Here is a 16,552-nt window from a genome sequence, read left to right as displayed (position 1 = left end):
CGAGGGAGTGATGGACGCAGCAGAGAGGAAGCAGGCGGTGCTGAATGTGGCGTTTCGATACCTGGACACCTACAGAGAGCTGCTGCAGGAGGAGGGGGAGCGCAGCAACAGCTTCCCCAAGGTACACACACACACACACACACACACTCACACTCACACACACACTCACACACACACACACACACACTCACACTCACACTCACACACACACTCACACACACACTCTCTCACACACACACACACACACACACACGTACGTACATGTATGTCATGTTGCCTTCAGGGAACGTAGGATCTAAAACGATTCCGCTACGCCACAACAAAATCACGCCAGATTGTGCACAGACACCCACACTTTAAGTACTAAAATATCCGATTTCCACGTAGCACTGTGAATGCCTCGCAGTGTCGCGGACATTTTAGTACTTAAAGTGTGGGTGTCTGTGTGCACAATCTGGCGTGATTTTGTCGCTCCTGTACTACAGCTGGTCCTCAGTACTGCCTGAAACAGCTTCCACATCTCACATCTAAACAGCCTTGGAAATTAAAACACTTTTAGCCGTGCAGGATATTCGTGCATGGTGTGCAAATAGAAGGTTGTCACCGACAGCAGTTTCATGTGGCATAGCGGAATCGTTTTAGATCCTACGTTCCCTGAAGGCAACATGACAGGGGGAGGTGTGTAGCCTTTTGGTTGAGCTGTCTGTTATGATGCCACGCCCCTCTCAGTTGATGCCACGCCCCCCACGCTAAATCAGGGTCAAAACTCTGAAACTGAAAAAAAAAAAAGATTTGAAACTGTAAATAAAACTAAGATCTGAATCTGAAAAGATAAAACATGCAACTGAAAGAAATAGAATCCCAAATATCAAAACATATGAAAGTGAAAAATGAAAATAAATGATTTATTCAAAAGAATTACCAGAGTTGATCATAATTATTTTTAACCTAAAAAAAACTTTTTGTACATTTATTTTTATTTTGAATATGTTGATATATTTTTCAAAATTCAAGATCAAAACTTGAAATTTCAGTTTCAAATTTTACTTTTTCAAGTTCAAAACATTTGACCACGATTTAGCTCCATAACGTACCAGTTGAGGCGTCACAGACAACAGGAAGTGAAACAAAAACAGAGTCATGTCCCTTTAAGAGTCTGACCCCGCCCACACAGGTGAGAACACCTCTGTGGGGCAGGACCTGTTGTTTCTGGCCCCTGGTCGTCATGACAACGAGACTGACTCACACACACGTATCTTCCCATCATAGTGTGTTTATTTATTGTGTGTGTGTGTGTGTATGTGTGTGTGTGTGTGTGTGTGTGTGTGTGTGTGTGTGTGTGTGTGTGTGTGTGTGTAGGAGCTGTACCTGTGTGCGGTGCAGGAGCTGAGTCGACACCCTGAGCTGGTGGAGGACGTCCTGAAGCTGCAGAGATGGACCGAGATCTTAAACTGCCCGTAAGACACACACGCAGTTCTCAAGAATGTAACTGATTATTGATTATTGATCATCAGCTGCTGTTTGAATATTGATAAGCTGTTTGTGTGCAGCTCTGACGAGGAGAAGGAGAGCAGGAGGAAGCAGGTCCGTCCCCTGTTCAGACACTTCAGACGCATCGACGCCTGTCTGCAGCCCAGAGAGGCGTTCAGGGGCTCCGACGAGAGTACGACACACCTGAACACACACACACACACATACACACACACACACACACACACACACACACACACACTCTGGATGCTAACCAGAAGCTAGTTTGTTTTTCCCTCAAACCAGCAGGTGTGTGTTTGTGTCCAGTCTTCTGCAGGGTCTACACGCCCGATCACTCCTACGTCACCATCAGGAGTCGTCTGTCCTGTCGGGTCGGAGAGATTCTGGCTCTGGTCCGAGAGAAACTCCAGTACAGTGAAGACCAACCGGTTCTGCCTGGAAACCTCATACTGGTGGCCGTCACATCAGCCGGAGGTCAGGACACACACACACACACGCATGCACGGTTCTGTTGTCGGTCACACACACTGTTTCTAACTGTTGTTACTGTGTGTGTGTTCAGAGAAGGCGGTGTTCCGACCCAGTGACGAGGCCGTGTTCACCACGCTGGGAGTCAACACACACCTGTTCACTTGTGAACCCTCCGAGCTGGAGACGCTGGTGAGGAGCTGAAAGATGCTAGCAGCACAGCTAACTGTGAGCTAGCAGCACAGCTAACTGTGAGCTAGCAGCACAGCTAACTGTGAGCTAGCAGCACAGCTAACTGTGAGCTAGCAGCACAGCTAACTGTGAGCTAGCAGCACAGCTTACTGTGAGCTAACAGCTAACTGTGAGCTAACAGCTAACTGTGAGCTAGCAGCACAGCTAACTGTGAGCTAACAGCTAACTGTGAGCTAACAGCTAACTATGAGCTAACTGGGAGCTAACAGCTAACTGTGAGCTAACAGAAACTATGATCTAAATCGGGTCCTTGAGCTGAAACGTCGTCTCTGCTGCGTCTGACAGAAGGAAATGATTGGTTCATATTTCAGGAGTAAGAACAAAGTGTGTGTGTTCTGATGATGTCACTTCCTGTCCCTGCCAGCTTCCTCTTCCTGAGGAGATCCATTGGACGCCAGGAGACAGCAAACTCCACGACATGTCAGCGGAGGAGGTGGCCAATCAGCTGGTGGTGTTTGACTGGGAGCTGTTCAGCTGCGTGCACGAGGTCGGTGAAGACCGACCCGGACCGTACTTTGACCCAGTCGCTGCTCAGAACCATTGAAGTCCAGCGCTCACAGCTCTGCTCTGTCTTCTTCTTCGTTGGTGTCTTTTGCAGGTGGAGTTTGTGTGTTACGTGTTTCACGGGGAGCAGTCTCGCTGGCGCCCCCTGAACCTGGAGCTGGTACTGCAGCGCTGCAGCGAGGTGCAGCACTGGGTCGCCACCGAGATCCTGCAGTGTCAGTCGCTGCCCAAGAGAGTCCAGCTGCTCCGCAAGTTCATCAAGATCGCAGCTCTGTGAGTCCAAACACATCCAGACTCTCGGGGTCCAGACCCTAAAGGTCCGGACCCCGAGGGTCCTGATGCTCAGGGTCCTGATGCTCAGGGTCCTGACTCCACATTCTGACCTCTGACATAATAATGAGAATAATAATAATCATTATTATAATAATAATAATGGTGATACTGAAGCCTGAAGGTTTCAGTATGAAGTCTGGATGAAGCAGGACCCACTGAACCGTCTCTCAGTCAGTCGGCCGTGTTGACTGTTTCCTGTCGCTGTGTTTCAGCTGTAAGCAGCAGCAGGACCTGCTGTCCTTCCTCGCCGTCGTTCTGGGTTTAGACAACCCGGCTGTCAACAGACTGCGACTCACCTGGGAGGTACGAGACTCACCTGAGGCCGCTCAGCTCACCTACAGACACAACACTCACTATTAGTTTGAAGAGTTTCTGTCAGAATGTCATTAAAGAAAACACTTGTACAGGTTTTATATATTTCATGTTTAACATATTTAACTGTGTGTTTTTGGACTCTGGTGTGTTCAGGGTCTCCCCGGGAAGTTCAGGAAGCAGTTCCAGCAGTTCGAGAGCATCGCTGTGAGTTTCTGCTCGTCTGATTTGTTTTAGCATCACAGATGTGACTCCAAGATCAATATAAATATTGATAATGACATCACTGTTATTGGATCTTTCAGGACCCGTCCAGGAACCACAAGTCCTACAGAGACCTGATCACCAGCCTGAGACCTCCACTGATCCCCTTCACACCTCTGCTGCTCAAAGGTGAGGCTGAATGCTAACATCAGCATGCTAACATCAGCATGCTAACATCAGCATGCTAACATCAGCATGCTAACATCAGCATGCTAACAGAATGTGTCTCTGCTGTGATTGGCTGCTGTGTGTTGACAGTCACTGACTCGTCTTGTTAGTCTCCTGAACCAGAACCACTCTGAGGGTTCATCGCGCTCGGTCCAGTTGCTCTGTGTGGTGCTGAAGCACAGTTGGCTGTCACATTCCTGGAGTTATTGATTATGTCAGGTGATGTGACACACATCATTCTACTTGTCCGTGTCTGTGCTCGTCCGGAGCAGAACCACAGGAGGAGGTGTACAGTACCTGAGCCCAGAGTTCACACTGGTTTCAGCACGGTCCGGACCGCCCAGTGTGCCCAGCCCAGCCCTGCAGTGCACCAGTGATTCTTCTGAGTATTGATTAGCTGATCACTGATCTTCAGTGAACGATCGTTCAGTTTCTCTGATCGCCTGCAGCTGTGACCAGATGTGAGGCTGCTGAACACGAATTAGCACGTTAGCTCCACCTCGCTAATTAGCACTTCTGGCTAATCAGCTCCATGTTACTGTTAACCTGCCTCACACACGCACACACGCACACTTACACACACACACCAGACACACACACACACACACACACACACACACACACAGTCAGTCACTTCAAAGACTCTTCATCGTCAGTTTTCCTCTTTGCTCCAGTTTTTTCTTTTCATCTCGTCCTCGTTCAGCCCAGCAGGTGTTCACACACACACACACACACGCGCGCGCACACACTCACACACACACATGCGCACGCACACACACACACACACACACATCTTTCTTCGGCTTTTACTCGTTCAGTTTGAAAGGACTTTCAATGAGATTACTGTACACACTGTACGCCTCTCACCCTGTGTGTGTGTGTGTGTGTGTGTGTGTGTGTGTGTCTGCAGCCTTAAGCTCTCTGTCTCCATGGTAACCGGAGGAGGAGGGAAGTGAATGGTTAAAAAGAGAAAGACAATTAAAGCGAACATGAAGGATTCACAGAGCTGTGACTCTGCTGCCTCCTGTGGTAGAAAACAGCACTGCACCAACATCCAGTCTGAATGTGTTAATGCAGCTGATGATCACACAATAACTGCAGATATGTGAAGAGCTGATCTGGTTTTATTGATCTTCACGTTGATAAGCTGATCAATAACTAACGAGGTGTTCTGTGTCTCTGTCAGATCTGACCTTCCTTCACGAGAGCTGCAAGACGTTTCACGGTGAACTCGTCAACTTTGAGAAGATGGTGAGTCAGTCAGATCTCACAGTGTTAATTCAAGTTTAAACTCTGTACGGCGACCGGGTCGTTCAGGTCGTTCAGGTGTTTCAGGTCGTTCAGGTGTTTCAGGTCGTTCAGGTGTTTCAGGTGAACCAGAGTGTCGATGACCTCACAGACGAGGGAAGATCTCACTGCGCTCCATCAAACTGAAGCTAACATGTGACCTGTTGTTCCGCAGCACAAAGTGGCCGACATGGTGAGAATCATCCGACGGTACAGGAGCAGCCAGCTAGGTAACACACACACACACACACACACACACTCACACACACACACACACAAGGGTTCTGGGTGTATCAGTGGGTCGGGAGAAGGTTCTGCTGATGTTCAGGTTCAGACTTGTATTCAGGGTCCAGGTGGACCAGGTTTGTTCTCCCGGTGTTGGATGGAGCCAATCAGAGGCAGAGTAGGGCGGGTCATGCCGAGCGAGGTAGTGTGATCTAAAATAACGCCGCTACAGCTGGTAACCATGGCAGCGGTACACAGACATATTTATAATAAACATTTATTTCCATCACGTCTGTTACATAATGACAGAAGTGACGGCTCGACCTGAAGACAGGGCCTATTCTCCCACAGTGCAATGCACGCGGACATGGAGGAAACAGTTTGATGTCTGATGTGTTGAGCCGTTTCCTGTCGGTATTTATTTTATTTGTTTGTTTATTTAAAAGGGACAATGCACATCAATGTAAATATGCCAGAGTTAGCAAAAAAGCTCATTTTCGTCTGTAGTCCCTTGGCAGGTCAACACATCATCACATTACATCAGTGGGAAAGAAAGGAAAAAAAATACATTTAAGAAGGATAGAAAGAAAAAAAGAAAAAGAAAAGGAGAGAGAAAAGAGACATGAAAAATAAAAATAAAAAATAAGTGCGCTACAAAGAAGTGCAGCACTTAAGATGAAGTAGGTATGAAACAATAAAAGTATGTTGATGTTGTTGTATTGATCTGCTGAAACAGTGACGATCAGAAGTCACAGGTTCTGATCGTCAGAGCAGAACACAATCAGAACACAATCAGAACACAATCAGAACACAGATCACTCTGTCGGTGATGAACGTTCACATTTAAAGTCCGTGTAAAGCAGAAATAAATTTGTGTTATGAGTTTGTCACACCACAGAAACATGTGTCATTGACCACTGAGCCAAATTTGAAAGATTAAAAAATTGCCAAGTATATAAAATTAGGTCTCTAAATCATGGAAAAACCAGCACTTCTCTCTGCTGTGAAACGCTGGGGGCGTGTCAGTTAGAGGCGCTGGAGCCACGCCCACGCAGGGAGGAGCCTCCTCCATGTTCTGTACAAGGACGTAACCTACAGTAACAATGGAAGCTAGCAGCATCATCAGAGGACCTAGCCCGACCTGTTTGAGCCATCAGAGCCAGAAACTGACTCTGAGTCAGACACTGATAGTGCTCAGCCTCGTTCCTCACAGTCCATGTTTTACATTACACACAAACGTAAAACCCCAGTCTACATATAATTCCTTGTCATAGCTATATTGGTGCACATAAAATATTACCTGTAGATTATCATTGTGCTCTCAGATGGACTCTGCTCAGGGAATGAGGCCAAATCATGTCATGATTAAATGCAATAACATTTGCTAACATTACATGGTCATGACAGCATGCACGATGTAAAATCACTTTCAGGATTTGCACCTTCAGCAAAATGCATTTAATTGCCCAAATGTACAATATTTATAACATACATAAGCACACACTTACACTTAGAGCTTAGATCTGGCCCAAAAAAAATCAAGCCCGACCCAACCGAGCCGAGCCCGTGCAGTGATGCCGGTACCGTGTTACTCTAATCTGACCACTTTTTTCAGTGAGGAATTATCTAACGCGGTAATATTTCCAAACCACTAATGAGATTAAAGTTACTTATTCAAATCACTGTGCGTTACTATTATTTTTGTCATTTTCTTAGTAAAAATATATATTTTTGCTTCCTTCTTGCGTCTCGGGAGTGACGTCACGTGCGCGAGAAGTCACGCTTTCAGCATGAGGACACTCACTCACGTGTAAAACCACACAGCGGCACAAACAACACGGAGGGAGGAGAGAGATGCTCCTTTTGTAGCTGGAAATACAGTCATTATTTTGAGTTATTAAAAAAAAACACAAACACACAAATGCTTGATCAAGGGCCGGCACGACCCGGCCCGAGGATATTGACGGGAAATATCGGCCCGACCTCGGCGGGACGGTCACGGCGGGCACATAATGCCGGTGGCGGAGATGAGAGCATGCGCTGTCGGCGGGACGGGAGGATGCAAGCCGGGGACGGAGAGGGTCGGTTCGGCCCCACTGACCAGCGTCAACGGACTCTTCAGATATCCAGACTTTACCTGGTGACGGTTGCTGTAACTGTCGGGGGTAAAGTGGACACTGCAGAGACGGGTGATGGTGGTGATTTTAAACTCTCCACAGTAGCTCCTCTTGACAAAATCGATCCACCGTTTCCTTACGTTGTCGTCCGTTGGAAACTTAAATAAGCTAACGGCGCCGTCACCCTGCACACTGTGGCATCCAGGAAAGATGCACGAGCGACGTGGAGGAGACATGACTGTTTAGCTGACTGGTTGACTGGTTTGCTAGCTGCAAACTATGTAAGAGATGCTATGACTCGAGAGCGAGCGGAAAAACCGCCAAAGCTAATGTGCTGAATGTATTTATACTACTTCAACAGCAGGGCTGGTTCTGACCCGCCCATTAAATCCTGAACACAGAAATGTTGAAACATAGTTTGTGAACCTAGCTCCAAAATTAAATTCTAAATGGTTGAATGGCTTTTTACATGTTTTAAGGAAATACATTTATGACCTTTTTAATGTGTTTAGAAGAAAATGGCTGAATTTGCTTTACACAGACTTTAAATGCTTTTATTGTGAAGGAGTAGCTCCTGTGCTGTGTTGGTGTGTGTCTCCCTCTGGTGGTGTCCATGTGTAACTGATGAACCTGACAGCAGTGTCTTCTCTTCCTGTCTCACCTGGTAGCCATGGATACGGAGACGTCCCCCTCCCACCTGCAGACGAAGGCCTACGTCCGTCAGCTTCAGGTGATCGACAACCAGAACCTGCTGTTCGACATGTCCTGCAAACTGGAGCCCAAAGACACATAGAGAGCCGGAGAGCGAAGAGGAGGAGGAAGAAATGTGTCCTCAAACATGAGACGAAGGAGTGAAGGGTTAGAGCGACGCTCAGGGAGAAATGACAACTGGAAGAAGTCTGACACTGGAACTGAAAACCTGCAAACTCCTCCTCCTCCTCCTCCTCCTCCTCTCTGTCTGTCTGTCTGTCTGTCTGTCTCTCCTCTTCCTCTTCGTCACTCCATCAGCAGCAGTCTGAACACTGCCAGCAGCTCTGACGACACAAAGACTCCTCCTGATCCCGTCACAGTTTCTGATTTCACCTCTAAAAGCTTCAGGTCGTCTTCTCTCTGCTGCGGCCATTTTGTGTAAACCTGGAGGCTGTTCAAACGTTTGTGGAGGTCAGCTGATCGATCGGTACAGATTCAGGATTCAGGAGACAGAAAACACGTGTTGAGGATCCAGAAGCTGCTGCGGCGGCGTCAGAGACTCCTGATGGCGTCAGAGACACCTGATGGCGTCAGAGACTCCTGATGGCGTCAGAGACTCCTGATGGCGTCAGAGACACCTGATGGCGTCAGAGACACCTGATGGCGTCAGAGACTCCTGATGGCGTCAGATGACACCTGATGGCGTCAGAGACACCTGATGGCGTCAGATGAAGCCTGATGGCGTCAGATGAAGCCTGATGGCGTCAGATGAAGCCTGATGGCGTCAGAGACACCTGATGGCGTCAGATGAAGCCTGATGGCGTCAGATGAAGCCTGATGGCGTCAGATGAAGCCTGATGGCGTCAGATGACACCTGATGGCGTCAGAGACACCTGATGACGTCAGAGACTCCTGATGGCATCAGATGAAGCCTGATGGCGTCAGATGAAGCCTGATGGCGTCAGAGACTCCTGATGGCGTCAGATGAAGCCTGATGGCGTCAGATGAAGCCTGATGGCGTCAGAGACTCCTGATGGCGTCAGATGAAGCCTGATGGCGTCAGATGAAGCCTGATGGCGTCAGAGACTCCTGATGGCGTCAGATGAAGCCTGATGGCGTCAGATGAAGCCTGATGGCGTCAGAGACTCCTGATGGCGTCAGAGACTCCTGATGGCGTCAGATGACACCTGATGGCGTCAGAGACACCTGATGGCGTCAGGAGACTCCTGATGGCGTCAGATGAAGCCTGATGGCGTCTTGTTGCTAACGTACAGACGATGAGTGAACTGTGGCGTCCTGTCAGAGTGACATTCACATCACTGTCAGTCCAGACGAGATGAAACTCAGCATGCAGAATCACTAAATCACATCATGAACATTAAGATATGAGTCACACATCAGGATCAGCCAGGATCAGTCAGGATCAGTCAGGATCAGTCAGGATCAGCCAGCAGCTGCAGCCTCTCCTGCACACTGTTGACTCAGCGTTGCTCAGACTGTGTTCTGGAGTCTTGGTACCGGTCGAACCAGAACACATCAACATGTGAATAAACACGTTTAGAGTTTGTTGCAAACTGAGTCTGTTTCTCTAAAACATCTAAAAAAAGTTTAAAATCATATTTTTATGGGAGCAGGTTTGATGTTCTGTCAGGATCAGCTGGCTCGTGGATTTTAGAATGTGTGGTTCTGATATGAAACTGGACCTCGACATCCCGACCCAGCTGCAGGTGAGCGGAACACAAACTCACCTCAGACTCCACGTCGCTGCAGAAACAGACTCGGTGTGCAAACAACATCACCGCTGGACACAAGATGTCCGCCGGCGTCACATTCATACATGCCGACCCACACAGAACAGAACATCAGGACTGATCCAGAGTCAGTTAACAGGTCCAGATGATCTCTGACAGTAAACATATGAACAACATGTAATACGTCACCTGTTCACTTGATCGCTGTGCGTTAGAAACAACCAATCAGATGAGAGAAGCAGGACAGACTGATCTGAGAGCAGAAGAACTGAATCCTCCTCCTCGTGTTTGTTTCCTCACTTCCTGCACTTTCCCTCCTCCAGCGGCAGCCGACCAATCAGAGCCGAGACAATCGGACCACCTGACTGACGCCTGCTGACCTTTGAACCCTCTGACCAACGGCCTGATGGGAAACATGAATTCTAACATACGGGCCCAAATATCAGAGTGGATTTACTGGTTCTGTTGGTCAGCAGCTGTGAGCCTCCAGAGTGTCGCTGCTCTCTTCTGATTGGACCAACAGTCTCAGGGCGCCGTGTCTCTCCAGGACGCAGCTGCTGGTAGTTTCACAGACGGACCTGTCGTCTTATATTTGGGTCGGTATGTTCCTCTGCCGGGCCCAACACAAACACCTGAACCCCAGAAATCAGCCGGCCGATTGGTCGATCTGACAGAAACCACAGACGCCTCGTTCACGTCTCTGGACAGCGCGCAGGACGAGAACACGCCGTGTCAGGCGAGCATCTTTCCTCTGACAGTTTACAGCCACAGCTCACCTGTTCGCCCGCCAGGTGATCAACTCTGTGTGTTTACATCCGCTGACCTCGGGTCTGTTTCTATCAGCTGCCATGTTCCACAGCCGGGAGCTGCTTCCTTCACTGACTCCTCTGAGATCAACCCGAGTGGTGACGATGTGTTCGCTGACGGCACCTGTGACGGACCTGTGGACGCTTCGCCTCACGGTGCGTTCAAGGACTCACGTGATGTGTAGATGCTGGTTTTCTACCGAATGTGATCTCAGTGTCAGTGTGAAGACGTCGCTCAGCTCTTCGCTCTGTTCTGCTTTTGTTTCAGGACTTTAAACGCGTCTTGCAGAGTTTTTGATCCAACAGGAAGTTGGAGATTCTGGTTCTGCTCACTTTAAAGGACCATTCTGCTGTTTTTGTATGTTTTAGCCTGTTTACCGCACGTCACGCTGCACCGGTGTTCGACCAATCACAACTCTGCTTCACATCATCTCATCCAGGCAGCCACAGGTTCAGCTCAGATCAACCTGCAGATACGATCCAATCAGATCGATCTCTGTGTCAGTGACCACATGATGAGGTCACAGTCAGTCACCAGAGGGCGCCGCTCTCACGTGTCAATCATTCAAACACACAATGTTCATTGAAAACATATCAAATCATCATAGGATCAGATTTATAACAGAATGAATCTTGATATTGATCAGGACACGAGTCACAGAACATCTGCAGGCTGGACGGGCTGAACATCTGTCGGTCTACAGGAAGTGACATCACTACAGTCTCCCAACACGTCAGTGCTCTGTGGACACGATGGCGGTCGCAGTAAACAGGATAAAACATTCAAATGGCTGAAACGTTTTAATAAACGCTCTCGAGCTGGTCGAACTGATCGTCACACGGCAGCCAATCAGCTGCGCGTCCTGGATGACATCACACGATGAAACACAGGAGAACTTTTCTTTCTCAGCGTTTTGGGATCCAACTGCTGAACAACCAATCGGCTCAAAGGAAGGACCCGCCCAGCCTCCTAGAGCTGCGCTGCTATTGGTCGGCTTGTGGACCGGCGGGTCGAGATCCGAGGCAATAACAGGAAGTGAAGCTGATTGGTCAACTTCTCGCCGCAACGAAGCACTTTTGCCAAACCTCAGGGCTCAGAGACACAGAGAGGTTTTGTTTACTCTTTCTTCTAGATTTTCAGTCCAGTTCGGTTCTGTTGAGTCCAGTTGTGTTGCGATTGATTGATTCTGTGTTTGTACAGCTGATCACACTTCAGTCATATTTACTATAATAATAGAAATCTACAGAGTTGTTGTTTTCCTGCTGTGATCACCACCAGGTCTGAGTCCAGACGGACACTTCACGGTACTGTTACACCAGAACTGTTACAGTCCATAACTCGCAAGGCCAAAACAACTTGGTACCAAACGTCTCTTAAAGACGAAAGATTCCTTCAGTCAGAATCCACCGATGGAGAGCGAGCGCGGTGCACTGAAGAGATTCTCGCTGTGACGTCGTTCACAGTAAAAGTCTTCAGAATCTGATTCTGATTGATTCAGCAGCTGAACGACTTTCACCAAGAAGAGGTTTGAAGGAAAAGACATCGATTTGTGAAAATACAGAAAAAAAATAATTTGACAGTCGAGGTGACGCTGATGGTGAGGTCATAGTGAGGTCATGGTGAGGTCATGGTGAGGTCATAGTGAGGTCATGGTGAGGTCATAGTGAGGTCATGGTGAGGTCATGGTGAGGTCATGGTGAGGTCATAGTGAGGTCATGGTGAGGTCATGGTGAGGTCATGGTGAGGTCATAGTGAGGTCATGGTGAGGTCATGGTGAGGTCATAGTGAGGTCATGGTGAGGTCATAGTGAGGTCATAGTGAGGTCATGGTGAGGTCATGGTGAGGTCATAGTGAGGTCATAGTGAGGTCATGGTGAGGTCATAGTGAGGTCATGGTGAGGTCATGGTGAGGTCATAGTGAGGTCATAGTGAGGTCATGGTGAGGTCATAATTCTAAGTTAAAAATCAAAATAAAATTTAAAAAATCAATATTTAAAATAATCTTTTGCATCAGCTGGAATCTTCTTCCTTAGTTATGAACTAAAGTTTATTTATATATAAATATTTACAACAATATAAGAAATGTGTTGATGTAATAAAGGAGCTGTGACGTCTGACAGAGTTTCTGCTGGAAGTCTTTGACTCTCACTGGATTTGATTTGTAAGTATTTGAAGGCATTTTCAGTGACAGGCCCGGTCCATGTTGTTCTGTGTGGGTGAAACTCTTCAGTGCATCAGGACGGTTCTGGACGGTTCTGAAGGTGTGACGGTGTGAAAGCTTGTCTGTGCTCAGCTCTGGTGAGACTCTCTCCATCTGTACCATAACATCCAGTCTGTGAACGCTCAGCGAGGCCGATCCTGTCCAGAGACAAGCCCGCCTCCAGTCCACATCCAGAGACCCGCTCTAAAGTCCAGGTGTCAGAACCAACCTGCGGATAATTAAAGTACATGGTAATAGATTTATATTCTGCTGTACGACCCGGCTCTTGTTTTGTTGCAGACTAACTGAGACTTCTCCCAGAGTTCTAGTGAACCACCAGAATCAGAATCCTGCGTTAAGAAGTCCGACGGTTTCATTCTGTGAGAGGTTCTGTCTTGTTGTTACAGCGGAGTTCAGCGGTGTTCTCTGACTCCAACACAACTCACAGATATTAGACAGATCAGAACCAACAGGAGGCGGCTTTGTTCTGGACGGGACGAAACCTGCAGAACTTCTACACTTTGACAAGACCTTTTATCTAATGTGAAGTCCTGAAACACGAGTCCAAAATACCAAGTATGTGAGTTCAAGAACAGTTCTTCAAACACCAGAGAACATGATCGGGTTGAGCCCACAGAACCAGGAGTCGTAGAGAGGCCCGTCGTAGTTGTCACAGTTTGGAGAACCTTGTTTCTGAGTCTGAGATCAAACGGGCCGTTCAGGACTCAGTTTGCTGTCGGAGGTCTTGTCGAGGCGGAGACGTTTGCGGCGGTTCTGTCGGGTACAAAGTGTGAAACCCAGTGAAGATGACATCATCAGTAGTCTGCCGGTGGCTCTCTCAGGACCACTTCCTGGGTGTCGGGCGCTTTATTATGGATCCCGGTGTAGTTCTGGGCAGAAACAGAAGTCCTGAATCTGAATCCAAACCCATTCTCAACATTTAGTCTAAGCTGAGCGAACCCCCCGGTCTTTGGACCAACCTCAGCTTCTGCCTGTAGTTCTGCTGGGATTCATAATGTCAGGAGGCGGGCGGCCTCTTGGGTCGAGGCGGTCCGCTCGGCGCCGTCAGAAACATGCGATGTACAGAGTGTGTGTGTGTGTGTGTGTGTGTGTGTGAGTGTGCACGCTGTAAATACGCAGATACTAACGAAGACTCTATTTTATGTATGAGGCGACGCTAACTCAAGGAGAAATCATGATTCGATGTTTTTTATTTGTGGAAGCGAGCGAGTCGTGTACAGAGACGGAGGAGCGAAGATGAATTATGACTTTATGAATTGTACAGTTGAATCTTTATGAGTTTGATGGTTCTGTTGTTTTCTATCTGCAGCTCGGGTCGTTTCTGTTCGGGGTTTTTGTACAGAAGTGGCTGTTTACATCCATAAAAGTCTTTATTTCTGTGAACAGACGATGTGATTGGAGCGCAGGCCTGGGAGGGGGCGGGGCCCGAGGTGGGCGGGGCCTGGAGGGGAGGTGTCATATTACCAGAACCTTTGGGATCCAGTTGTCCTGCTGAATCGATGTGGAGCAGAACAGCTGCTCAGAATAATATGATGATTTGATTTTGGGAATGAAGTCTAAATATTTTGTTGACGTTTTTTATGTTAATAAAATAAAGTAATAATTGTGCAAGAATAAAGTGAATATTTTGAGAGTAAAGTCTTCATTTTCTTTAGAAACAAGTCGGAGTATAAAACGTTAAAAGTCTCAATGTGTGTGATTAAAGTTAGGATTTTGCTAAAAAGATGTAATTTTGTGTGACAATATTTCTAAATAAGGTTAATAAGTTGTTTAATGAAAAAGTAACTTTATATTTAAAAAGTTTTAGTTTAACAAAGAAAACTTAATTTTTCTTGTAAAATTAAAACCTTTGAAAAAATCCCAACTTCATTTTAAAATATCAACTTTAAATAATTTTATAGGACGTCTCCTGATCTAAACTGATTTAAATAAAGACTTGGCTCTTTAAATCACTCAGTAAAGCAGTGACGCCTCCTGACATTATGTTTATATAACTACAACGATTCTTAAAAGTCGAGCATCAAATATTTAGTTTAAACTCATTGAAAAATGAAAAACTTTTCATTTGAGTTCTTTTTGAAAAGTGAAAACAGAAACATTGATTTTATTGGTGAAAACACTTTATGAGAGAGACAAATGTTTGATGACTCGTTGTGAAACTGATGAACTGGAGAGTTATTGATGACTGACAGGGACGTCTCTGTGCTGATTGGACGGGACCAGCTGTCCTCTGCTGTGTGCGTCTGCTACACAACCCTCCACGCTCAGGAGTTTAAAGGTGCAACATGTAAAATATTAGTTTAAAACATCCACAAATTATCCAAAATGATCGACAGAACGTGAAGATAGTTTTGACATTATTTATTTCAGAGGTCTTTGTACTGTTTTACAGAGATATTTACTACAGTTAGCATGCTAACTAGCTCCCGTGCTAGTGGTGTAAATATCAAGACTGCCTGACTAGCTGCACGACGAACTGAGCTAATAGCAGCTACAGTCATGGAACAGAATGAAGTTAGCAGCACTTAGCAGTTAGCATGCCCTGGTGATATATTGCCCCTATTTGTTAGCAGATAGAACAGGTGACACATTTTAACATATTGCACCTTTAAAGTTATACATTAATTTCTGTAATTGTTAGCATGACTGCGGCGAACACCTGTTAAACATCACCATGCTAGCATCACCATGCTAGCATCACCATGTGAGCTTGCATGTTAGCGATTAGCTGGAATCACAGTAATATTTACCATTTTAGTTTAGCATGTTAGCAACTGCAGCTTCGGCTAACAGGAGAGTCCTGAGTCCTGCAGCTGTCGGATCAGAACACCAGAGGTGGAAGAAGTACTGTGATCCGGTCCGAAGTAGTAATACTGCAGTGTAGAAATACTACAGTGGAGAGGTACATAGTGTAGAATTACACAGTGTAGAAGTACACAGTTCTGCAGACTGGTTCTGCTGACTGGTTCTGCTTACTGGTTCTGCAGACTGGTTCTGCTGAAATGTTCATTGCCTTTGGTTTTGTTTCTTCTCCGTCTCAAGCAGGAAAACGGATCAGTAACATTAGAGGCCACACAGCTGTGTACGTGCAGGGTTCTGGTCCATATACATCGCAATGTAAGAAGGGTTCCAGACGGAGGAGAGGGGAGGTGCGTTTGGATTTCAGCTGATAGGGTCCTTGCATCCCCCCGGGACTGTCAACTGGACCAGCGTCCCCCCTCAGAGGACGGCTTTCCATCCCTGATAAGGAAGAGGTTTATATTTAGGGTCAAAATTTAGGGGAAGGGTGAAGGTTGAGCTTCAGATTAAAGACACATTCAGTGGAGAGTGTTTGCATGACTACAGCACTGTGTGTGTGTGTGTGTGTGTGTGTGTGTTGTTACGTAACAGGTGCAGGATGAGACAGATAGCCCACTTACAGCGAGTGTTACACCTGTTAGCTGTACAGTAGAGAGGAACAGAGGAGCGACACGTGTTGAAATCCTTCAGTGAGACTAAAAATACTCCACAAGAGAAGTTCTGTTCTGCTGTCACTGTTCATCTAATGCTGCGTAGTTTCATTCACAGTAAACTGTATTTAACATGCTCAGTTAAGGTTTTAAAGTAATGGAGTAGAAGTATCAAGTAGATCAGAACCCTGAAGCAAAGTAAAAGTATGTCAGA

The 16,552-nt window shown here is 46.8% G+C and overlaps 1 protein-coding gene across 1 annotated transcript; it reads left to right on the top strand.

Annotated features, from left to right (window-relative positions):
- The first annotated feature begins 6 nt into the window (after positions 1–6).
- On the top strand, positions 7–14,527 carry rapgefl1 (Rap guanine nucleotide exchange factor (GEF)-like 1). The gene is made up of 13 exons (XM_030407667.1): positions 7–121; positions 1,360–1,457; positions 1,551–1,663; positions 1,798–1,965; positions 2,054–2,151; positions 2,576–2,698; positions 2,810–2,988; positions 3,261–3,351; positions 3,517–3,567; positions 3,666–3,753; positions 4,979–5,043; positions 5,255–5,309; positions 8,090–14,527. The coding sequence occupies exons 1-13, from the start codon at positions 11–13 to the stop codon at positions 8,212–8,214; spliced, it is 1,365 nt and encodes a 454-aa protein (XP_030263527.1). The 5' UTR covers positions 7–10; the 3' UTR covers positions 8,215–14,527.
- The last annotated feature ends 2,025 nt before the right edge of the window (positions 14,528–16,552 follow it).

This window comes from Sparus aurata, chromosome 23, assembly GCF_900880675.1.
Source record: "Sparus aurata chromosome 23, fSpaAur1.1, whole genome shotgun sequence".
Taxonomy (NCBI): Eukaryota; Metazoa; Chordata; class Actinopteri; order Spariformes; family Sparidae; genus Sparus; species Sparus aurata.
This window is presented reverse-complemented; position numbering and strand designations above follow the sequence as displayed.